Source organism: Saccopteryx bilineata, chromosome 2 (genome assembly GCF_036850765.1).
Source record: "Saccopteryx bilineata isolate mSacBil1 chromosome 2, mSacBil1_pri_phased_curated, whole genome shotgun sequence".
NCBI classification, from domain to species: domain Eukaryota; kingdom Metazoa; phylum Chordata; class Mammalia; order Chiroptera; family Emballonuridae; genus Saccopteryx; species Saccopteryx bilineata.
Window position 1 is genome coordinate 277,493,704 of NC_089491.1, and position 25,546 is coordinate 277,519,249.

Genomic DNA, 25,546 nt, shown 5'->3' on the forward strand with positions numbered 1-25,546 from the left:
TACTGTCTTTGTTTCATGTATTTTAAAGAGTTCTAATTTTTGGAATGTTAGTTATGTGATCTTAAAAGGTCTGAATGAACAAAAATATGTACAAAAATTGGAAACATAGCTATTTTTTTATTTCTAGAAATGTAAAGCAGATTTGTTGGGACATATTTTGACATTTGTTTCTTTCTTTAAAGAGACATTAGTAAATCTACATATGTCTGGATTTTTCTTGGAAATGTAGATGGAAAGACCATGAGGAAAACACTTGACAACAGTGTGGTTTTTCTGTTGCTTCAGAAAACCCAGTTATCGAAAGTTTTTAGAAAAGTGTGCTTAAGACAACTTTTAAAATAATCTACTTAAAGAAATGTCTTGATGTTAGTTAGGTGTGTTTCTAATGATAGAAAATAAATGTGAAATAACTACAAATCAATTAACTTTTCAGGAAGAGAGAGAGAGAGGAAGGGAGAGAGTTGAGAAGCATCAAGTGGTAGTTTCATCACTTTAGTTCATTGATTGCTTCTCATACATGCCTTGCCCAGGGGGCTCCAGTCAAGCCAGTAACCTCTTGTTCAAACCAGTGACTTTGGGCTCACGCCATTTACAGTGGGATCCTGTTGATGATCCCATGCTCAAGCTGGCTAGCCTGCGCTGAAACCATTGACCTTGGAGGTTTTGAACCTGGGACAACGCTCTTTCCACTGCACCACCTCAGGCTATGAAGCAACTAACTTAAGCTTGATATGTTAGCAGGGGTAGTCAACCTTTTTATACCTACCGCCCACTTTTGTATCTTTGTTAGTAGTAAAATTTTCTAACTGCCCACTGGTTCCACAGTAATGGTGATTTATAAAGTAGGGAAGTAACTTTATAAAATTTATAAAGCAGAGTTACAGCAAGTTAAAGCATATAATAATTACTTATCAAATACTTTATGTTGGATTTTCGCTAAGTTTGGCAGAATAAATCTTTATAAAACAACTGACTATAGTTAAATCTATCTTTTTATTTATACATTGTGTCCGTAAAGTCATGGTGCACTTTTGACCGGTCACAGGAAAGCAACAAAAGACGATAGAAATGTGAAATCTGCACCAAATAAAAGGAAAACTCTCCCAGTTTCATACCTATTCAGTGCAGTTCGATGTGGGTTCATGCACAGATTTTTTAGGGCTCCTTAGGTAGCTATCCTGTATAGCCTCTACAGACTCGTCACTGACTGATGGCCTACCAGAACAGGGTTTCTCCACCAAACTATCGGTTTCTTTCAACTGCTTATCCCACTGAGTAATGTTATTCCTATGTGGTGGCGCTTCGTTATAAACGCGCCGATATTCACATTGCACTTTGGTCACGGATTCGAATTTAGCGAGCCACAGAACACACAACTTTCCTCTGTACCATCCACATCTCGACTGGCATGGCCATGGGCTGCTCCGCTGTATACATGGTGTTCCGTCATCATCTGCGCATGCGCACATGCTGCCACAACATCCTATAGAAACTGGGAGGGCTTTCCTTTTATTTGGTGCAGATTTCACATTTCTATCGTCTTTTGTTGCTTTCCTGTGACTGGTCAAAAGTGCACCATGACTTTACGGACACAACTGTACTTTGGTTGCTCCACTACCGCCCACCATGAAAGCTGGAACGCCCACTAGTGGGCCATAGGGACTAGGCTGATTATCACTGTGTTAGAGTATTAGAAGGTAATGTGTCCAGATTAGCTTGTTAACATGATCTTTGGAAAATGGAATTCATTTTACTCATTACAAACAGAATTGGACCTAATTAGATATTTGAACACTAGATGAAATTAGAATTAGGCAATAAAGACAAATAGAGTCCATGTTCTTAAGGCGTTCTGCATATTTACACGTGTGTTTATGTATATAAACATCAAAATAGGCATTATTTTAAATGCAAAAAAAATTTTGAAAAACGATCCTGAGTTTAATTTTTGAAATGTGTTTGGAGTGTTATAGATGATTGATGAGAATATCTCAACATATGACCTGAAGCCTTTGACAATTCTCATATAATTTTTCTTACAAGAAAAAAAGGTCTCATGGAAACAACCAAAAAGCCCATCAATAGATGACTGGATAAAGAAGATGTGGCACATATACACTATGGAATACTACTCAGCCATAAGAAATGATGACATCGGAACATTTACAGCAAAATGGTGGGATCTTGATAACATGATACGAAGCGAAATAAGTAAATCAGAAAAAAACAGGAACTGTATTATTCCATACGTAGGTGGGACATAATAGTGAAACTAAGAGACATTGATAAGAGTGTGGTGGTTAGGGGGGGGGAGGGGGGAATGGGGGAGGGAAAGGGGGAGGGGGAGGGGCACAGAGAGAACAAGATAGAGGGTGACGGAGGACAATCTGACTTTGGGTGGTGGGTATGCAACATAATTGAACGACAAGATAACCTGGACTTGTTATCTTTGAATATATGTATCCTGATTTATTGATGTCACCCCATTAAAAAAATAAAATTATAAAAAAAAAAAAAAAAAAAAGGTCTCCATTTCTGTCTTAGTTTTTACATTATCTGTTTACTTTCTGTCTTAGTTTTTACATTATCTGTTTACTTTGTTTCATAATATTGCACTCTGGAAAGTTTTTTCGTTTTTTTTTTTCAATTGGATTGAACCATATGAAATTGCCACCTTTGTAGGTAAAGTTGTAGTTGAATTGCAGCTGTTTCATATGGCTCAAGTTAATACTTGTCACACACTAGCATCCCCACAGAGAAAATTACATAGATTTTATTTGAATTTATAATTGTCAATTCAGTAAATACAGGATGGGGCAAAAGGAGATTTACAGCTGTTCATATGGAAAATAATACAATAATTAATAAACAATATAAGAATAAACTGTTTCACGTACTCACAACTGTAAACCTGCTTTTGCCCCATCCTGTATTTACTAAGCACCTATTATGTGCACAATTCTAGATGACATAATGAGCAAACCAGATAAAGCCCCTGCCTTCTTGTAATTTATAATCTAGCCAGCAGAAATAGACAAAATAATACAGTTCTTTTTTTTTTTTTTTTTGTATTTTTCTGAAGCTGGAAACGGGGAGAGACAGACAGACTCCCGCATGCGCCGGACCGGGATCCACCCGGCACGCCCACCAGGGGGCGACGCTCTGCCCACCAGGGGGCGATGTTCTGCCCCAGGCGCTGGAGTGGCTCTGGTCGCAACAGAGCGACGCCCCGGAGCCATCCCCAGCGCTGGGGCCATCCTTGCTCCAATGGAGCCTCGGCTGCGGGAGGGGAAGAGAGAGACAGAGAGGAAGGAGAGGGGGAGGGGTGGAGAAGCAGATGGGCGCTTCTCTTGTGTGCCCTGGCCGGGAATCGAACCCGGGACTCCTGCACGCCAGGCCGACGCTCCACCACTGAGCCAACCGGCCAGGCCAAGCCCTAATAATACAGTTCTTGAAAAGATATTTTGTATTTGCTAGTGAGGAATGATTTTGAGGAAACCATAGAAATTTTGTGAAACGTTTGCTAAACAAAATTTTTAAGATTTCAAGTCTTTGGAGGGGGTAGATAGAAAAAGCTTCTGTTCTAAAAAACAATCAGAACCGTTTCTTTCTGAATATTTAACAAGTTCACTTAGAATTACACCTTGGTCCAAAGGTACGTAGCAACATGAACCACTTCAGAGGAACACTTGCCGTGAAAACAAGACATCAGACAACGGGCTCTAAGAATTCTGGCTCCGCTGATGAACCTTTTTCTAGACGTGAGCAGTTCTTTTGAATAAAAGATAAATATTGAATATTTTGAAAATTATAAAAAACAAAACCCCAAATAGAAACTGGCTGGTGATTAACCAAAACAGAACTGAAGTGCCTGGTGGTGACAGAAGAGAGAACTCGTGCTGGTTTTACTTTAGTTTTTATGTCAATTTTTGAATTCGCAGTTGGGTGACAGTGAACGTGTTCATGAACGTCACCCTAAAGAAGGCCGGTCGCTTGACGGAGGACAGCAGGCATCTATCTGGTTGCGGGCGAGGGGACCCCGGAGCGCGGCTGCTGCGCGGTGCCCAGCGTCGTTTCCAGGCTGCGGGTGATGTAACGCGCGGTAAACACGCCGCTGGGCGCGCGGAGGCTTCTGGGAAGCGGTGTTTTTCGGGGCCGTGGGAACCAACTGCGCTTGGCCAGCCGTAAGGGATACGTGTTCTTACGGGTGTTTTAAGGATTCCCCGCTGAGCCGGCGTGAGAAGCACACTCTCTTCAGGCGCGTTCTCGAAACTGTTTTTATGGAACTCAGTTCAGTGCTGGGTTAGGCAGTCGGTGACTCGGTGACTTTTTTTCCTGCACGGAACCGAGTTTCTTCTGTCCTGGAAAGGTAGGTTTGGAATGCCCCTCGTCCTGGTGGCGCGCAGGGGATTCGCCCTTCCGTCCTGGGCCTGGGGGCTGTCCCGTGCGCTCGTTCGCCCCGTGTCACCGAGCTCCCTCCCCGCGGTCGGCGCGGACTCCGTGCGGGGGGCGTTTCTTTCACGCGCGCCTGCGGGGAGCTCGCACTGGTACCGCGAGTTCCTCGGAAACCCCGCACTAGCCCCGGGCGTGGTCTTGAGGTCTTAGGAAGAAGGGTGTGCGGGGAACCAGCCAGTGTGTTCAGAAGGGGGTGTGCCTTTTCCTTTTCGACTAAAAAAAAAAAAAAAAAAAAATTAATTAAAAAAAATTCAACCTGACCAGGCGGTGGCGCAGTGGATAGAGCGTCGGATGGGGATGCAGAGGACAGAGGTTCGAGACCCCAAGGATGCCAGCTTGAGCGCGGGCTTATGTAGTTTAAGCAAAGCTCACCAGCTAGGACCCAAGGTCGCTGGCTCGAGCAAGGGGTTACTTGGTCTGCTGTAGCCCCGGGGTCAAGGCACATATGAGAAAGCAATCAATGAACAACAAAGTGCCACAACGAAGAACTGATGATTGATACTTCTCATCTCTCTCTGTTCCGGTCTGTCTGTCCCTATCTATTACTTTCTCTAACTCTCGTTCTGCCTCTGAAAAAAAAAATTTCAGGTGTGCTGCATAGTGATCAGACAATTATTTAATTTACGAAGTTGGTCCCCGGGTCATTCTAGCACCCACCTGGCACCGTACTTAGCTATTACAACAGGGGCTTTACTTTTCAGTCTTAATGTCAGCAATACCTTCTTTTTCACGGACGCACTATTTACGTGTCATATTTTTTTTCCCTCTCCTTAGACACAGTGGGATCGAAAATCTGTCCAGCTCAGAAAGGGAGCCGCCAAGAACCGCCTCGGTCTGGGACGCGTGGGACCCACGCGCACTGAGCGGTTTGTCCGCCCGCGGCCACCATAGCGACCTCGTTGCGCAGCATTTTGTCCGCTCGCTGCCGCCGTCCCGGCGTCAGTCACCGAGTTCAGGGCCGAAGCGTGTGTTTGGGAGCGCGGGTGGCGCTGCCGGCACCATGGAGTCGCCCTTTAGCCCCGGGCTCCCTCCGCGGCTGGACGAGGACTGGGGTGAGTGGGACCCAAGGAAGGACTGGTTTCTTACCCCCCCACCCCCGCCCGCGGCGGGGACAGGTGGGGGACGTCTGCCGGAGCGAGGGCCGCGCGGGCTCCGTCCGTGGTGCTGAGGGTCTGGCCGCGCTGTCGCTCGCTGTCTGGCTTCTGAGGGCACTGGCTGTCGGTTGTCACTGTCCTGGGGGCGTGCCGGGCGCAGATTTTGTGGGGCGAGGACTACTTCGTTCGGCGGCATAGGGCAGGAGGGCGGTGGCGGAGCGTGGGATGGGTGACGGCCGCCGAGTGTGCGCGCACCTGTGTACTACGTGTGTGCCCGTGTACGCATGTGCGTGTCTGTACGTGTGCTCATCGCGTGTGCACGTGAGTGCTCACCTGTGTACGTGCGTGTGTCGTGTGTATGTGTGTGCGTGTATGTACCTGTGAACGCGCGTACGCATGTGTGTGTCTGTACGCATCTGTGTACATACGTGTTTACCTGTGTACGTGTGTATACGTGTTTGTGTGTGGTGTCCATACCTGTGTGTGCGCACGTACGTGTACGTGAATGTGTGCCTATGTATACACACATACGTGTGTGTATGTGTATGTGAGTGCGTGTCTGTACGAGTGTGTATGTGTGCTGGTGCACCTGTGTTTACGTGTTTATGTGTGGTGTCTATTCCTGTGTGTGCGCGTGTATGTGTGTGTGTGCCCGTGTATACACACATACATGTGTATATGTGTATGTGGGTGCGTGTCTGTACGAGTGTGTATCTGTGCTGGTGTATGTGAGTGTGTAGCTGTGTGTGCACATCTGTATGTGTGCATGCGCACCTGTGTATGTACATATGGATATGAGAATGAGCGTGCAACAGATGCTAGTCTCGCTGTGTACATTGTTGCTCTGGACTTGATGTCTGTCTGTTCTAGCAGAGAAGTAGGGCACCAGGCACTTGCCCTCTGGTCTATCACGGGGATGGACCTAGGAGCCTCCCTAGTTCTAACTGCTCTCCAGATGGGGCTCTGGGTTTCCTTGTGATCACATAGTTCATTAAGTTTTGTTGTCAGGAGGGTGGGAATGAGAGTGGAGAAGCGTTGTCATCTGTGTGTTCAGAGGGACCGTATCTTGCTAGGGATTGCCAGGCCAAATGCTGATTCTCTTCTTCGGTTTCACTGGGAATTTGGGATTGTGTAGGTCTGGAGTGGCCCTGTGCTGTGCCTACACCATTCACCAGCTTTGGAATGTGGAGGGAACCCAGACTGGTCTTCTTTCCCCTTGGACCATCATTTTCAGGAGGAGCACAGTGTGATCATAATTCATTTGTTCAACTGAAGTCCTCACTTGATTTTCCAAAGGCAGAACTTTTAAATTATGTATTGTTAGAAACTAATTTCAGGCCTTTGGTAAATTTTTTATGAGTGCTGGAAGAACTTTAGACTATTCCAACAGGAGTTTCCCAAGCCAAAGATAGTAGAAATAGGAACAATGGCCACTTATTTGGCATTTCGTGTCAGGTGCCCTGCTGAATTCTTGCATGCATTATCTTATTTAACCTTCCAACAGTCCAGTGAGGTCCTGTTATTTTACAGATGAGTAAACTGAGGCTGAGAGAGAATGAATGCTTGGTCTTAGAGCTAGTGAGTGGCAGAAGCTGGATCAGAACTAGGTTTGTCTACCTACAAAGCCTGTGCTGTCATCACTTCTGCACTACTTCCCTAAATTACTTGTACAGATTCTTACCAAGCCCCTCCCCCACCCCCAGTTATATTAGGTAGTTAGGATTATTTTCTCAGGTAGTAAACTATACATTATTCATGATACTCTTAAGCTAGAACTATGGACACTTCCTGATAGCATTATATTATATTTTATCTACTGATGCGCAGTCTGCATTTTCCTGACTAATCTAAACAGTTGACTCTTGCTCTTACTGTTCTTTAACAGAGTATTCAGATCATGTAGTCAGTCTGCCTCTCCCTGAATGTGCCCATTCCCAGGCTTTCTTTTCATACTGTTAACGATCCTCTCTTAGTTGAACATTTTAATTCTGATTCCTTAGGTGTTCAGTAAATCAGGTAGATTTTGTAGGTATTAGAGTGAAACATTTCTGTCTGCTAGTGTTTCTCAGTAGAATATGTCTTTTTTTTTCTGGGAAGTACTTCACTGATTTGATTTGATTTTTTTTTTTTAATTAGAAGCTAACCAGTGAAATTTAGAGTCAGATTATGTATTTAGTGACCACAACAACTGAGTAAGTCAACTAAATTGATTAGTTCAAAACAGCTTGTGATGAAGAGTCCTTTCCCTATTTAACTTCAGTAATGGAATTTAGAGCAGGATTTCGCAAACATTTTCTGTGAAGATCCGGATAGTAAATATTTTAGGCCATGTGGTCTCTTGCAGTTTCTGGACTCCACCATTACAACTTCCTTGTGGACAGTGGAATTTGAATTTCACATATTTAATAGACTCTTTTTAGTACAGTTTTAGATTTACAGAATAGTGGAGCAGATAGTACCTCTTTAGATGTTACTTCCCTTCTGGCTGCCGCCACACTTCTTTATTTTACAGCAGAATTCTGTTTTTCTTTCTTCTTCTTTTCCAAGTGAGAGGAGGGGAGATGGAGAGACAGGCTCCCGCATGTGCCTCGACCGGGATCCCACCCAGCAACCTCCATCTGGGGCCGAGCTCACACCGAGCTAGCAGAGGCTCCAAGGAGCCATCCTCAGTGCCTGGGGCTGATGCGCTCGAACCAGTCAAGCCATAGCTGTAGAAGGAGGGGGGCGGAGGCAGTGGAGAGAGAGAGAAGGGGGAGAGGGAGAAGTGGATAAGTGGATAAGCAGATAGTTGCTTCTCCTGTGTGCCCTGACTGGGAATTGAATCTGGGACATTCACATGACATGCCTGGCCAACGCTCCACCATTGAGCCAACCGGTCGGTCCAAGAATCCTTTAAAAAAAAAAAAGCCCATGTTCACTGACTCTAGTCCTCAAACTACGGTCGAGGGCCGCAATGCGGCCCCCTGAGGCCATTTATCCAGCCCCCATTGCACTTCTGGAAGGGGCACTTCTTTCATTGGTGGCCAGTGAGAGGACCACTGTATTTGGCAGCCCTCCAGTGGTCTGAGGGACAGTGAACTGGCCCCCTGTGTAAAAAGCTTGGAGACCCCTGCCTAGTGTTTCCTTTCATTGTCTCTTGAACCCACTCTAGTCAGGTTCTGCCACTCCACCCAGACTGTTCTTTCTAAGGTCACCCCTGACTTCCGGTGGCTGTTTCTCATCTTATCAGAAGTAAGTGAGTGAATTAAGTGAATGGTTAAGGCGGAGGTCAGGCGGGAAAGCTTGCTGAGCAAACTAAAAATAATTGCTACCCCAGCCGACTACTGTTAAGGGAAGTCTAGATAGTCATAGGGCGGGACCAGCATAGACATGCAGGGTGCTGGTGAGGTAACCAGGGCCGCCACTTTCTGTGGATCCTCGTGAGATCTTCTGACAGAGCTGGCGTCAGAATGTAGTGCTGATTCTTGTGCCAGACACTGAAGTGACAGCTCATCTCCTACTCTTCTGTCCTCAGACTCTGCTCTGTTTGCTGAACTTGGTTACCTCACAGACCCGGAGGACCTGCGCTTGGATGCGGCAAATGAAACTTATGTAAGTATTTACTAGAGGAGAAATACTGAATCGTGTGATATGTCCCTGTTACTCTAAGGTTTCAGGATAACTGGTTTAGGCTAGTTATTGAAGTTTAAAAACTGAGTATGGAAGTTAGTAACCATTTTGTAGCCAGTAAATTAAAGATTGTAGAAATTGCATTGGTTGTATTCTAAGTCCACCTTTGCTTGGAGGGAGGGGGGACCCTGGAAAAGTCACTTAACTGCCTATTTCTTCGTTTTTGTGGATATTGCTGCATAAGAGAAACAGTGATGTTAAGGGGTTTATATGAGCCACAGATCCACTCAAGTGGAACTTACAGACCTTTTAAAAGTTACGATCTATAGTGTAGAATGCTCTGAAACTTTAGCTATGTTCTTACTCGGTTTTTCCTCTGTCTCTAGGGCTGGTGTAAGTGGGAATTTGCTTTGAGTCATTTTCTTTCATGGCAGTGGAAAACTTATTTTTATTTTGCTGCAGCTCCCTTACGACTGACATATTTTGTGATCGTTATAATGGTCCATTCCCACTGATAAGAATGGGACCAGCGGCTCTCCCCTAGCTGTTGCCACTGTGCTTCCGTAACCACATTGGTCTCTCAATGGGCTCTCCAAGGTCAGGACTCGCTCAGGGTGAACCGATTGACTCAGGAAATTATTTTTACTAAGTTGGGTAATAGCAGTTATGTTATTTATGGCAAATTGCATCTGAGAGTTTGATTTCTAGATGTATATATTTTATTCTCATCTTCTTTTGCTGGCTTGAAACCTACAGGAAAGCAATTTTGATAACCTTGATTTTGATTTGGACTTGATGGCATGGGAGACAGGCCTTTGGGACATCAACAACCAGTTCTGTACAGGTAACGATGTATTTCATTGGTAAAAACTTTAAGTGGATCCACTTCATTTTGTAGTTTGGTAATAGTCACATAGATGGGTCATTGGGCTGCTTTGATGGGTTAAAGACCCTAGGGACTGTATATTTTACCTCTGGTATGGCACTGCATATGTGAAATTCTTCCATAACAGAGATAAGAATTTCATAGTTTTGTTTTGGTCATGTACATGAGTAAAGAATTCATATCAGAAATACTGATTTTGACTTACATGTAAAATCTCTACAAGAGTTTACCCCAAGAACCAGACAGACCTAGGGAACCAAAGGGAAAAGCCTGGGGTTACCGGAATGCAGGAACTTGGTGTAGGGCCTGTGCCTGTGGTTCCGTCACCTGAGGAGGTGCTCTCCTTGCCTGTGGAGAGGGGCCCGGTGTGCAGACAGGAGCTGGGACCTGTGGCAAGCTGTCACTTGCAGTGAAGTTGATGGAGGATGGAAAATCTTTCTCCCCTTCTCCTACCTGTCAGCGTCCTTCTAGGGTCCTGATCAAGAGGCCCTAATGGTAGCCAGCTCAGCTGGGCCTGCACTGATGATCGCATGTCACACAACAGGGTACATAAGCCACTTGGCATCTTGGGGGCTAGATGTCTCTTCAGGTGTCTTTACTCACATGTCAGTGCCAGGTCTGGGGTGACTTGGGGGTGAGGACTGCCCACTGGGGAACCTGCATATGGCCTTTCCCTACGGCCTGGCTTCCCCACAGCATGGTGTCCATGGTCATTTCACTTCAGAGGCTCAAGTAGGGGTGTTCCGGGACACAAACAGTAATTCACACAGCATTGTAGATGAAGGAGTCATAAGCCCACCTAGATTCAGACGGAGGGGGACAACACTCCCCTCCTGGGTGGGAGGAGGTAGGTTTCTCGTGTGTCTCCCAGAGAACTAGAGTGAGTGTGAGTGGGTGCATGAGCATGCTCACACTCATGCTCACGCACAAGGTGCACACAGACAGAGCACGCAGGTGGACTGCTTTCTTATCTTGAGTTTTCACTTGATGACAAACTGGTGACCTTAGCTTCCTCATGATTGTATTTTACAAGTGAATTTTACCTTCTTTCTTGTTCACTTGACTCAATGTAAACTGTCCAGTGGGAAGACTTTTCCTCTGTGTTTTTCAGTTAAAGGTATCAAGGCAGAACCTCAGCCACTTTCTCCAGCCTCCCCCAGGTGCTCAGTGTCGTCTCCACAGTCAGTGGACTCCTCTTCAACTCAGCACGTCCCTGTAAGTAGCCAGTTTCTGTGGCGGCTTCGGCTGTGGTGCTGCTGGATAGTACGTGCACGGGGAGGCCGTCCACGTTTACCAAGCATGCTCTGAGCCTCACTTGTTCTTCTGACCCTGAGGACTCCGAGTCTCGAGGAAGTCCCTGGGGGTCTAGAAAGCCATGTCCCCCTGGTTTCGTTCTCTCTGTGTTCATTTGTGCATTGCACTTTCCCAGGATTCAGGGCTCTCTGTTTATAGCTTGTCTTCTCTCCCTGCCCCCTCTCTCCTCCCTGTTGGAATAGACATTGTTTAAGGGCACAGAAGGCTGTGAGACGGTTGTTTGTGTAAGCCCTCAACCGTGAACCTGGAACAGTCTTGCCTAGCCCGCGTTTCGAATGGCCGAGATTTTTACACAAGTCTGGTAGCTCCATAAAATGATTCTGCTTTCCATCCAGATAAAAGCTCTGAGGCCAGGAAAAGACGTATCAAAGGACTTAGGTTCTTTCTGGAATGAAGAAAGGGAAAACATAAGAAGAAAAATTCAAATTAGTGTTTCCATACATGCTCTCTGGCAGACTCTATATCTTGTCATTTTCAGAACCCTGACGATGCCACGGACTTAATGTCTCTGGGGCCCATCTTCTCGGCCCTCCAGGTCATCGTCTCTCCTGTGTTAGGCAATAGGATTGGAACTGCTCTCTGTCTCCCACTCCTCAAACCTTTTTTATTAGCAGAGGAATCTTCAAAATCTTCACATTTTTTAAAAATTTGATTATGTCAATCCTTTGCTTAAAACCTTTGAGTGACTTCCCAACCCTCCCGTGGGTGAAATACACACCCCCAGGGTGCCAGGCTCTCAGAGCTGGGCCCTCCGTGCCGGGGCCCTTCTTCCTTCCAGCCATGTGTCTCACTGTTTCTTCCTAGTCACAAGCCCTGTGCTCTGACCCTGCGAGAGTTCCTGCCCGACAGTGAGCTCCTTCATCCACCAGGTGCTGGTTCTGCCGGCCTCCCTCTGCAGGGTCCTGCTGTCTGGCCTTCTGAGCAGCGTCTGCAAGAGCTGGTTTCCCGGCATCACCACACAGAATGTCTGGTTGTTTCTGCTGCAGAGTGCTTGGGCATCTTCCACCTGTGTCATAGGCACTCCTTATGGTTCCTTAATGAACTGTCGTTCCCATGTTTGTCTTCTTCCCATCGGATTGTGTTGGTCTTTTTCTCCTCAGTTTTTAAAGTGTTTAATTACATATTAGGATTATTAGGTTTTGGTTTCGTGAAGTAAGTTACAGGTATTTGTTCTCCAACTTGTCATTTGTTTTTGAACTTTATTTTTTGTGTTTGTTTTCTCCAGACATACTTTTTTTTTTATTGCTTTCTTTTTCACTCATAGGAGAGTTTTTTCACCAGTCAGGGGCTGTAATGGTTTTATCCTTGTATTGCTTCTATTTTATTTTTATTTTAGAGAGAGGCAGGGAGAGAGAGACAAGAATATCGAGCTGTTCCTGTATGTGCCCTGACCAGGGATTGAACTGGCAACCTCAGTGCTTCCAGATGACACTCTAGCCAATTGAATTCTCCAGCCAGGGCTTGATTTTTTTTATTGATTTATTTTTAATTTTTTATTTTTCTGAAGTGAGAAGCGGGGAGGCAGAGAGACAGACTCCCACATGCTGGGATCCACCCGGCATGCCCACCAGGGGGTGATGCTCTGCCCATCTGGGGTGTTGCACTGTTGCAACCGGAGCCATTCTAGCACCTGAATCGGAGGCCATGGAGCTGTCCTCAGCACCAAGGCCAACTTTGCTCCAATGGAGCTGTGGCTGCGGGAGGGGAAGAGAGAGATAGAGAGGAAGGAGAGCGGGAAGGGTGGAGAAGCAAATGGGCACTTCTCCTGTGTGCCCTGGCCAGGAATTGAACCCGGGACTTCCACACGCTGGGCCGACGCTCTACCGCTGAGCCAGCTGGCCAGGGCCTGATTTTTTAGAGAGACAGAGAGAGGACGGGGAAGAGAAACATTTATTTGTTGTTCCACTCAGTCATGCATTCATTTGTTGCTTCCTGTGTCTGCCCTGACCAGGAATTGAACCCACAACCTTGTTGTTTCAGGATGATGCTCTCACCGAGCTAACTGGCCAGGGCCATGTTTTTTTTTTGAAACAATCTCAGATTTACAGAAATGGTACAAATACATTAAAGAGCTTATTTTTCTGGAACCATTTGGCACTAAGTTGCCAGCTGGGTGTCCTACCACACCCAAATACTTCAGTGTCTGCTTCCTGCAAGCAAGGACATGACTTATGTAGCCACAGTCTAGTCTGGCTATCAAAATCAGGAAACAAGCATTAATAGATTACTGTCATCTAACCCTCAGCTCCACCTCATTGTGCCCGTGGTCCAGAGATGTCCCCAGACAGCAAAGGGGTACAGTGTGGAGTCATACAGGGCATGTGCTGGTCTTGTCCCTTAACCTCCTTTATCTGAAATAGTTCATTCTTCCTCGACTTACATGACCTGGAGATTATAGACAATTATTGTCGGAATGGCCCTCAGCTGGAGTCAGATGTTTCTCAGGATTCGAGTCAGGGTTTGTGTTTGCGGCAGGGACATCACAGATGAGATGCTTTGTCATTTGCTTTGGTGAGGTGGCACACCTGTCCTGTTACTGAAGGTGTCGCTTTGTCCACTGGGCTCCGGTGGGGTCTGCCTGGCTCTTCCCACCATGAAGTTCTCTTTCTCCCTTTGCCATAAAGAAGTGTTTTGTGAGCAGGTATTTTTTAGGACTATGTAAAAATGTCCTGTTCTCATCAGATTTTATTCATTTCTTTGTTTATATCAGTATGAACTGGAGTCATGGTTTCCTATTTAATAACAGGTTGTAATCCATCTAAGGACTTAACTCTGTATCTTTTAACTATTTATGCTCTATATTTTATTATAAAGTATTTTAATTGTTGCTTGTTCGAATCTGTTTCTTCTTCTCTTTATGGCTTCTGGGTAGTTTTTATTTTTTTAATTTTTTTTACTTGAGAGGACCTGTGTCCTGCTGAGAGTAAACAAGAATTCTCTTAAACTCTCTTTTTATAATCTTACAGATTATTTTGAAGATGTAAGATGTAGTGATTATTTTTATTCCATGATTATACATAGCATTTTTTTTTCTCTGAATAGAAATGCTACTTGTATTCTATGTTAACTTTCTTTATTGTATCAGAATGAGACAGGTCCACTGAAGATTAAAAGTCTCTTGGGAACTATTAATATCTTTACACTCTCTTTTTCTCTGTTCACTCACTAAAGGAAAGAGAATAGCCCTGCACTCTTCAGTGTTCAGCCTTCTTTCAAACCACTTGGGACAAAGCTGTTGATGGACAGAAAAGGATAAAAATAGTAAAAATTATTGCATTTTAGAGTCTTGTATGACTGAATGAGAGATTGGGGGAAAGGGTAGTGGTGTTGTACTGTTGTAGCCTCACGAGGTACCAAATGTCTTTATGATGGGGACCAAGTGAAATAGAAAGTTTGTGGGGGGGGATGTAGGAGCAGAGCAGCGATTCATGGGTAGACTCTGCATGTTGAGTTATTTTTCTTTCAGGATTGATGGGAAATGTTGGTATATCTGCAGTGTCTTAGTACCTACTGTGTAAAGTTTCTGATACATCACACCTTCGCCATGGTGCTGTCTTGCAGTGTTTCTCTGTGCATCTTGCCTCTCTTTCTGAGAGGTTTCCTGCTCAGGGATTGTGCTATTCTGGGTAAGTTTGTGTTTGATTTTGCTGCAGGAGGAACTGGATTTGTCTTCTGCCTCCCAGATGTCTCCCCTTTCTCTCTATGGAGAAAGCGCCAGCGGTCCCTGCGCAGCTGAACCACCGAAGGAGGACAAGCCTGTCGCCAGTCCCAGGAGCAAAGCTGGTATTATTCCCTGTCTGACGGGGTCACCTGTGCCGTAGCTGAGCTCAGGCTGCATTCCCAGGAGAAGGCTGGGTTGCGTGCATGTGCCTTAGTCTGGCGTGCTGTTTGTCCTGGAGGGCTGCCGTGCAGAGGAGGAGGAGGGTGAGGAGGAGGAGATCCTTTTCTGGTCCCCTCCGTCTTTAGAGATGAAAGAGGCTTTATAGTAGATTCAGGCCCTCGTCTTCAAGGTGCAGGTGCTGGATGTGAGAGGGCTGTGACGCTTGTCACTCATCGTCTCCAGGCTGTAGTCAGTGGTGTCACTGTGCTCCACAGTTCACATCCCTTTGCCAGAGCTGCAGCTCAGCCAGGTGAGCCAGAGCTGGGTGTCATGGACAGCAGGGCGACTGCCCTTCATGACATTGTCCTGCATATTTGAAAGGTGCTAGGAGAGGAGGTTTTAAAAGTTCTCATTGCGCCTGACCAGGCGGTGGTGCAGTAGATAGAGCGTCGGACTGGGATGCAGAGGACCCAGGTTCGAGACCCCGAGATCGCCAGCTTGAGCGTGGGCTCATCTGTTTTGAGCAAAATTCCACCAGCTTGACCCCAGGGTTGCTGGCTCCAGCAAGGGGTTACTCAGTCTGCTGAAGTCCCGCGGTCAAGGCACATATGAGAAAGCAATCAATGAACAACTAAGGTGTTGCAACGTGCAATGAAAAACTAATGATCGATGCTTCTTATCTCTCTCCGTTCCTGTCTGTCTGTCCCTGTCTGTCCCTCTCTCTGACTCACTCTCTGTCTCTGTAAAAAAAAATAAATAAAAAAAAAAAGTTCTCATTGCAAGAAAAAGTAATTTTGTAATCGTATGTTGAGAGATGTTAACTGGCCGTATTGTGATAATCATTTTGAGATACAGATTCTGAATTGTGGCATTGTACACTTAAAACCAATATAATGCTATATGTTGATTATACCTCACTAAAAAGAAAGGAAGTCCTTAGATTAAGGACTTTTCTTCACACCATTTAAGGTATGGAGTAGCTATGCTTAAACTTCAGTTAAAGATAGTTACTCAGAGGTCAGGATAGCCTACTTCTTAGGTCAGAGTGTGGAGAAAGGTGCATAATAGAATCTGTTTTCTATGATTAGCTTCATCATCTTCAGATTGATTTATGGTTTGGCTTTTCTTCAGAAAATGGGCTGACTCCAAAGAAAAAACTTCAGATGAACTCAAAGCCTTCACTGCAGCCCAAGCCCTTACTGCTTCCGGCAGCGCCCAAGACTCAGACGAGCTCCAGTGTTCCTGCCAAAACCATCATTATTCAGGCTCTGCCAACCCTCGTGCCACTGGCCAAGCAGCAGCCGGTTATCAGCATACACCCGGCCCCCACGAAAGGTACCTGAGTGGCAGGCTGGGTGGGGTAGCGGGGGCCGCCCAGGCTGTGCTGACGAGGTGTGTTAGTTCCGGTTGCACTCTCCGGGCTCATGCTGTGTGTCACGACTCGTCCTGGGTTCTGGAGGTTGTGGGGGACTGATCTGTTGCTCCTGTCCCAATAGGGAGGCCGCTGTCCAGGTCACTTATGCCCGACACGTCTTTTTCCTAACAGCTTTAGTGATGAAAGGCTTGTAACTACAACCGCTTGCAGTGAAGAAGAAAATCTGGGGAGCTTCCTGGGTGATGTTTCATCCTGCGGGTGTTGTGTCTGTGGACTTTTGGTGTATGAGGATATGAGGGGAGGCAGTCTTTCAGCAGCCTAGCCTGTCCTAGGTCTAGTAGGTGTGTTTGGCAATAGGGCCAGGATGTCACTCGTGAGGCGTGAGCATGGCTGCTTTGGGAGGCATAACTGTTTGTGCATTTCTGCCTTTTGTCCACCAGATGGCTGCACAGACCTGACTCTGCAAGAGTCCATGGAGGTCAGCGTTGATGCTGTTGAGACTGAGGGACTGACTGGCACGTGTGCTGATGTGCCTTCACGAGCACAGGTCTGTGCGGCGTCTCTACCTGGGCTCCGCTGGTGGTCCAGGAGGATGCAGTGTTTGTGGGTCCGGGCTGCCAGGCTGTCAGTCAGCACAAGGCTGCATTTGCTTTATGGCTCTTTCTAGCTACGACTGTGAGCTCGTTTTTGTGGACTGGTTTCAATGAGCACAAGGTCCTAGGTCTGATTTCCAGGTAGCTTTGTTCTATTCCTCGGTCATAGACCATACGACACGGATAAAAAGAACTAGGAGGGAGACTGGATGGATGCAGACAGACCCAAATCCCTGCCCTCTCAGTGTGGGGCCGGCACTGCTGCCCTTTTCCTGTGGACAGTGGCACTCCTGTGGGACGGGAGCCTGTGGTCCCTACACAGAGGTGAAGTGTTCGTGAACTCCTGACACAGGATGCAAGATCTGGTAGATGTCTATGTGTGGTTTTTTCCTAGGGATGGTCTCCAGAACCATCATTAGGGTCTCAAAAGGATCTGTGTTTTCCCCAAAAGCTAAGAGTTTAAACTTGGGAAGAACCTCATTCTACTTCCCATAAGCTACTAAAAACACATACAAAAAGTGGAATCTAGCCGGTTAGCTCAGTTGGTTAAAGTACTGTCCTGATACACAAAGGTTGCAGGTTCGATCTGCAGTCAGGGCACATACAGGAATGGATTGGTATTTGTCTCTCTCCCTTCCTCTCTCTAAAATCGATAAATAAAAAAATTTAAAAAAATAGTAAATGTCTAACATTAGCGTGACTTGTATACTAAGCAAGGGGTATTCTGAGGGTTTGCTCTTAGCAGCCCATTGGCTGTTAGAGTGTTTGGAGGTCTCACTGGTGTTGAAAAGATCAACTGTTCTTTTCTGAGCAGTTTTGGTGTCAGAAGCCGGAACCCTGCGTCACTTAGGACTGGAGTGCTTCTGTATCTGTCCAGCATCTGCACACAGTGCTTGTTTTAGGGAACCTGTGCTAATCACACCTGCTCTCACAGTCCAGTCTAGAGAGGTGATGTGACCACAGTGACAGATTGACATGTGTCTCTGTTTGAGAACGGGATGAGGGAGGAGAGGCATTTTATGGTTGCAGTGTCAGCTTTCGCAGTAAGCATTTCACCCCTGGAAACGAGAAGCGGCTCTCAGAGGGGCAAGTCGGGACCCCTGCCCAGAGTGTAAGCCGTCCTGGTGTGGCCCCAGTTCAGTTCCCTCACTTTGCAGTGTAGCATCACCCTTTTCTGCATGCCCTCTTTCTAGCACCAGTGGTCCAGCCGAGGTCCCTAAATTGTCTTGTGTTTCCTGGTTTCTTGGTTTATGCTGTTCTCTCTGCCTGGAGCAGCTTCTGCCTTTCCACACTTGAGTCCTATGCAGGCGGTTCAGGGGAGAGGCGGGGCGCCCTGCCATGATCGTGAGAATGGCGAGCTGGGGCTCGGGAATTGGATGGCGTGGGAGGGGATGGGGACAGAGAGGACGATATCCTGTCACAGGTTTCCGGGTGGAAGACAGTGCACCTTACTGGAACGGAGGGTGGAGGTAGCTATGTGCCCAGGTCTCTGTGGTGACACGCAGGCAGAACTGAGCCCAGTGGTCTGGCTCTGAGTCTGGCACTGTGTTGTCTCTGGAAGAATGCTGAGCTGTGTCACTGAGTGCAGGGTTGGGGATCAGCAAGTCTGTAAACAGTTAAGTAACAGCTGTGAGAACTAACAAATTAATGATACACAGTTATTGATTATGTATTAACAACACATATCATATAGTACCCTTACGGAAGCTCTTATTTAGGTGGGTAATAATAATGATAGCAATAATAATGGCTAATATTTACATTCCTGCTCTGTGCCGACCCTGAAGTGTGCAGCTTATTTACTCCTTCCACCAGCTCTGAGGGGAGGTGCTGCTGTCATCTCCATGTTGTGAAAAGTCAAAACACAGAGAGATTACTTCCCCAAGTCACACAGCTGTCCTGGGCCTTCTGTAGATGGTCCTACATCATCTGAGAGCTTTGAAGACAGTGGAAAGGAAGACCTGTCACAGTGCTGAGTCATCCTTAGTCAGCTGCGTCCGGCAGGCGTCCAACTGCGTCCATCGGGGGGGTTTGTGTGTAACGCCCGAGAGGATGTTGAGCTGCCAAAACGGATACACAGCCTGTGCTATGTCCCTTATGACTGTTTCCACATTAGGGACAGTAGTGACTAAGTGCAGCTGCTAACTGGTAGGGCCCCAGCAGCCCTTTACTTTGCAGTTTGGGATCTAGTGAGCAGGTCTGTGAATAGCCAGTCACTGTGAGAGTTTGTAGGTTTTTTTCATAGAAATTCAGCTTTCTCCCTGTTCTGTATTGACCCTTGATCTAGAGGCTGTCAGAATTGAGGGAACCTGGGCACAGTGGGGTGAAAGGGCGTGGTGTGCATTGTGGAGAAAGGGAGGCAGAGAGGCCGGCAGGACTTGGAGCCATGCTGGCCTCAGACCTGGAGAAGCTTCCTCTCTGGCCCCCGGCTGCAGCTGTCTGAGGAGACAGCACTGTCATAGCTTGACAGTGTTGGTCCACCATAGCTTATTTTTCTACATTAGTTTGGAGAAATAGGGCAAAGCCCCTGCCAGTGTCATCGGCCAAGGCTGTAAACCTGGGACTGAGCTCCAAGTAAGACCTGCTTTGAAGTGACTTAATTTTCTATGTTGACTATGTCCTGCATTCTTTGCAATAGTCTCAGAACTCAGAGAACAGCTTTTCATTTTTTTGGAGATCTTTTCATCACAGTTTTTAAAATCAGAAGATGTGGAACACTGCTTCTGATACGCCCTTGCCGAAGTCCTGGTGGCAGTCTATGGGTCTCTCTGCAGACCAGGACCCTGGGATGGGTGGTGGGGGAGAGGTCACGGCGCCTGCACCTGCATGTGCAGCCTATGCTGGAGACGCCTCAGTACTCATTTCCTGAGTCTGTGCTGCTGGCTTCAGACTTCGTGGTTACACTGTTGGTTAATGGACTACGGATTTATTTAAAACCCTTACTAAGTTCTTCCATAGTCTTTTCTCGCCATGTATTTCCCAATCCAAAAAACTGAAAGGACAGTCACGATCATTGGATGACGTGGTGTTTGTGGTTTGAAAATAGAGCGCCAGACTTCAGGGCGGAATCCTGGGTGTGAGTTTTGCATCCTGATGAGTGTGTCCTTTTATAGTGCCAGATTGACTGTAATTTCATAGTGTTATTAAAAGACCTAACACTTTGTCATTTGCTGTTTATTTTATTTGCTTATGATTTTTATTTGCATATTTGGCCTGTGTATTTGTATCAGTTTGTGAGTCATTTTCTCATTTTATGTTTTTATTTCATAAAACATATTTCAAGGGAAAATGAGAAGATAAAAATGTTCAGTGATCATTTATGCCCAAGTAAATATTACAAATCTATCAAATTATGCTTATCTCTTTCTCACTAATTTACTAATTTATCTGAGACAAAATACTATTGTGCTAGGTTTAGCATGATTTGGGGGGCCATCTGAAACTATACTTTGATTTCGTAGACGTGATTTTCTTCTTTTTTAAGCTAAGACAGATGGTTTTAACAAACAGGTGTCCTGAGGCATTTTGATTTTTAGTTTTCCTTGATCCTTTGAAATACAGAGCTGAGTTTTACATGGCCCATGTTACACCGTCTGAAACTCTAAGCCTTTCCCCGTGAAGACAAGTTATGCATATGTGTGATGTCCAAGTGTGGTCACAGCAGTGCCTGCCTGCCCTTTGCTCTGGGGGCTCTAGCACCTGTGCTGGTCGGCGAGGCTCTCAGCGCCTGATGGGATGGGCCTGGGCTGAGAATGGGCTCAACAGGCCAGTATGGTCTCTAATGGACCAGGGTTATGAGTTATATGAATCTTTTGTAGGTTTTGATGCTAGTTCTGTTCAGATTAGCATAATTTTTAAATCATGTTAAATGTGGAGATTAAGAAAAGACTTGTAGCCTGACCAGGTGGTGGCGCAGCGGATATAGAGCGTTGGACTGGGATGCAGAGGACCCAGGTTCGAGACCCCGAGGTCATCAACTTGAGCATGGGCTCATCTGGTTTGAGCAAAAAGCCCACCAGCTTGAACCCAAGGTCGCTGGCTCTAGCAAGGGGTTACTCAGTCTGCTGAAGGCCCGCGGTCAAGGCACATATGAGGGGCAATCAATGAACAACTAAGGTGTTGCAACACGCAACGAAAAACTAATGATTGCCTGACACCAGGTGGTGGCGCAGGTTCAAGACCCCAAAGTTGCCAGCTTGAGCGTGGGCTCATCTGGTTTGAGCAAAAATTCACTAGCTTGGACCCAAGGTCGCTGGCTCAAGCAAGGGGTTGTTCGGTCTGCTAAAGGCCCATGGTCAAGGCACATATGAGAAAGCAATCAATGAACAACTAGGCCTGACCTGTGGTGGCGCAGTGGATAAAGCGTTGACCTGGAAATGCTGAGGTCGCCGGTTCAAAACCCTGGGCTTGCCTGGTCAAGGCACATATGGGAGTTGATGCTTCCTGCTCCTCCCCCCCTTCTCTCTCTCTCTGTCTCTCTCTCCTCTCTCTCTGTCTCTCTCTCCCTCTCTCTCTCCTCTCTAAAAGTGAGTAAATAAAATAAAATAAAATAATTAAATGTGGAACATTTAAAAAAAAATGAACAACTAAAGTGTCGCAATGCGCAATGAAAAACGAATGATTGATGCTTCTCATCTCTCCGTCCCTGTCTATCCTTCACTCTGACTCTCTTTCTCTGTCTCTGTAAAAAATAAATAAATAAATAAGACTTGTAGGTTGATTTTTGGGGTAAGGGAATTGTTATTATCTACAGACCATTCTAGATTACAGGTTTATGTTTCCTGTGCATGATAGCTGAGAATTCATCTCAGAGTTTTAACACTTTTGATATTTGTAGCCCTCCCTCTGTTTTTCCAAGCATTGAATTAGTGAAGCTCTGTTTTTGGTGATGTGTTTCTAAATCCCATTTATTTGAAATATATGGTTCTGTGTGTCACTGTAAAATGTTATTTGTAATATGAAAAGTTCTTTTAGCACTAATACATTTCAGAGGTTAATACTTAGAGAAATCTATGTATAACTTAGCAAATTTGATGTGTGTGTAGTTGAGAAAAAATATATGGAAATATACTGCTAATAACTTGAAAAGGAACGAACTGGGTTTGTTAAAGCAGGACAAGGAAGGTCACCATGGTCGTGTGCTGCTGCTGACTGCGCTGGGGCGGTGGGTACACATCCCTCCATGGGGTCTCACCCGCACCCCAGCTGCAGGCCAGCCCGCCGTGTGGGACAGCTTTTCCTGTCCAGAGCTGTGCACCCTCTGACCCCTGTCTCTTCTCTCCACCAGGTCAGACCATGGTGCTGTCTCAGCCGGCCGTGGTACAGCTGCAGGCGCCCGGGGTCCTGCCCTCTGTCCAGCCCATCTTGGCGGTTGCTGGGGGAGCCGCACAGCTCCCTAATCATGTGCTCAGTTTGGTACCAGCCCCTGTGGCCAGCAGCCCAGTGAATGGGAAATTTTCTGTGACTAAGCCTGTCCTCCAAAGTACCGTGAGGAGTGTGGGTTCAGACGTAAGTTTCGATAGTGCTTTTTAATGCCTGACTTAAAAACAAGAACAAAACACACTTCTGTTTTAGTTGCCGTGTGTGTGTGTGTGTGTGTGTGTGTGTGTGTGTTAAGTTTGTTTCAGTGTGTCAAATGTGCTGAAATTGCGTATCCAATCTTTGGTGGGAAATAGGGTAGGGGTTATGTTGTTAGAATCTACTGAAAAGTTTCCTCAGGTTGGTAGTGGTCTGATAAGAAGTGTGCCTCCCTCCCTCCACTTAGCTCCTAAACCAGTGGTTCTCAAACTTTTTGAAGTCAGGGCGCATTTAAAATCCTACAAAAAATTGTAGGAGCACTATATCCAAATTTCTGAGAAATATGTTGTAATAATTAAGTCAAATATTAAAGAAAAATATATAAAGTCCAGGCATGCTTTTATGGTAATTAAACGAAATAAATATGATAAAATTAAATTTATTTTGACATTAAAAAACATTTTGTTACTTTTTTTAGTTATGCTTTTTAGAATTCGTAAAAAAGGAGTTAAAAAATAAAAAGACAACAAAAAAGTTATCTTTTTGTATATATAGATACAGTCTAGTAAGATTTAGTAAATTCGGCAAGTCCTCGTGTGAATGTGTTAAGTTTTTTCATTCTTATGTTTATGAGAAACATGAGCCTGATGTGTCCTAGCGATTTCTTCAATGTTTGGGCATATATTTGAAAGGCAAACTCTCATTTCCTCGTCAATACATTAAGAATTCTTCTCTTTTTACTCTTAATTGTGTTGAGTGCAGAAAACCCCCACCATACATATCATCTTAACTTGACACCAAACAAAGGATAGAAGAAACTTGCCTCCAGTCTTTCTGTGGAACATGGGGGGTAGTGTAAACAATCTAGCACCACAGCTGAATAGCCTTTTGCAACCTATATAGGCAAGTGAGGTGGGGGGTTGGGCAGACTGTCAGCTTACAGCCAATTCCCCACATCTCTGTCCCCCAAAAATCTAGGCTCCAAAAACCCTGTGGTTCTTTGGTCCCCAGCAGGCACATATTTCTCTGGAATACCATAGGGCACACCTGGAAATCTTCTAGGGCGCACCAGTGTGTCCTGGCACACACTTTGAGAACCACTGTCCTAAACCTTCGGGCACATTCCCATAGTCCTTCACTAGTGTTTACACAGTTCTCTGATATTCCATGACTGACGTGTTTCAGCACCTTACCAGATACGAGTCTGTAGACTACTTCTTAGGGTTTACATTTAGTATAGCTCTTGACTTACAGAAGGGCTTTTGGTACTGCCTGAAGATGGCTTGTTGCTCTGGGGATAGTCACTTAATGATTATTTGGTACTTTCCTATTATTGCAAAGCTTCAAATTCCTAGTATTTTGTAGGGATTTTTTTAGAGTTTATAAATCACAGAAAGTTTCCCAAGATCTGCCACTCCCTAAAACCAGTTACAGCACTTGCCAGCTAATTCTTTTTTTTTTTAAAATTTTTTTATTCAATGAGAGGAGGGGAGGCAGAGAGATAGACTCCCACATGCGCCTGACCAGGATCCACCCGGCATGTCCACCAGGAGGCGATGCTCTGCCCATCTGGGGCGTTGCTTCATTGTGGCCAGAGCCATTCTAGCACCTGAGGCAGAGGCCATGGAGCCATCCTCAGCACCCAGGCCAACTTGGCTCCAATGGAGCCTTGACTGTGGGAGGGGAAGAGAGAGGTAGAGAGAAAGGGGAGGGGGAAGGGTGGAGAAGCAGATGAGCGCTTCTCCTGTGTGCCCTGACTGAGAATTGAACCTGGGATGTCCACACAGAGGGCCAACACTCTACCTCTGAGCCATCTGGCCAGGGCTGCTAATTCTTGCTTTCTTTAAATGTGAATAAAATACCTCCTGTTATGTATTAAACAGTAGTTGGACACCAGGGGCCTAAAGTTTAATGACAGTTAAGGTAAAATGATCAGTCTAATGGTGGATTCTCTAAATTTGTGATTAGTAAAGCAAACCCATATGTTTTTCAAAATAAAAGTGGGTGTCACTGGTAGCTAATATTGCCACTCCACCTTTCTTAGATGTTGCAAAGATATTTAAAATCCTGTGTGTCATGTAAGGTTGTTTATCAGACTACTGGTGATCTGTGTACCAGAATTTAGCTAATGTGTCAGTAGCCTATTTAGCTGTGAGTTGCTCACTGTTGCAAAAGACCAGTGTAATCGCGGTCAGCAGTGTTGTGCAGACCCACTGAAAGACAGGAACGTACAGAAGGGGAGGTCCAAGTCATCCAGCCATTCCCACCCTCCATCTGGGCGCTGTGGATGTGCATGCCTCAGGGAGCAGCGTTGTCGTTTGGAGCAGACACGGGTGGTACAGAGTTGGGCTTGATCTATGTTAGTTCATTGTGAGGAGAGGAGCAGGCACAGTGCAGTGTTGCTGCACAGTGGGCAGAAGTGATGCTGTGCGTTTTGCTGGAAGATGGAATGATCAGATGCTGGGATTTGCTTTAAGATCTCTATGGGGAGCTGGTGAGCACAGGAGGGAGGAGAGAAGATAGGCACGTGGTGAAGTCATCAAATGTGGGGGTGTGGCCTGTCTTTCCTCTTGTGTTTGGGGAAATTGCTATAATAAGTGAATAAACAGTAATAGAAATCTAAAAATATCTGATGATGTTTTAATTAAACAGCTGTACAACCAATAAATAAAACGAATGTGCTTTTCACAGGAGACTGAGGAGGGTGAGAATGATAGAGAAGATTTAGAAAAATGACCTCTTAAAACCTCCTTTCCATTATGAATTTGAACATTTCCCCTGTGATACTACCAGATAGAACCAGCAACAGGAAATGTCCAAAGTTGTCTTCCTGTAGTGTGTTAGGGCATTAAAAATATTTATTATGAAATATTAAAAAAAAAT

The 25,546-nt window shown here is 45.7% G+C and overlaps 1 protein-coding gene across 2 annotated transcripts in view; it reads left to right on the forward strand.

Moving 5' to 3' along the window:
- Nucleotides 1-4,141: 4,141 nt before the first annotated feature.
- The window catches only part of ATF6 (activating transcription factor 6), a 105,121-nt gene continuing 83,716 nt past the window's right edge, over nt 4,142-25,546 (forward strand). For both annotated transcript variants that reach the window (XM_066260999.1, XM_066261000.1), the window contains exons 1-8: nt 4,142-4,369; nt 5,230-5,507; nt 9,064-9,140; nt 9,915-10,002; nt 11,156-11,259; nt 15,012-15,141; nt 16,310-16,513; nt 22,434-22,654. In XM_066260999.1, coding sequence (XP_066117096.1) covers nt 5,456-5,507; nt 9,064-9,140; nt 9,915-10,002; nt 11,156-11,259; nt 15,012-15,141; nt 16,310-16,513; nt 22,434-22,654 — 876 coding nt within the window. In that variant the 5' untranslated portion in view covers nt 4,142-4,369; nt 5,230-5,455. The remainder of the gene's footprint in view (nt 4,370-5,229; nt 5,508-9,063; nt 9,141-9,914; nt 10,003-11,155; nt 11,260-15,011; nt 15,142-16,309; nt 16,514-22,433; nt 22,655-25,546) is intronic.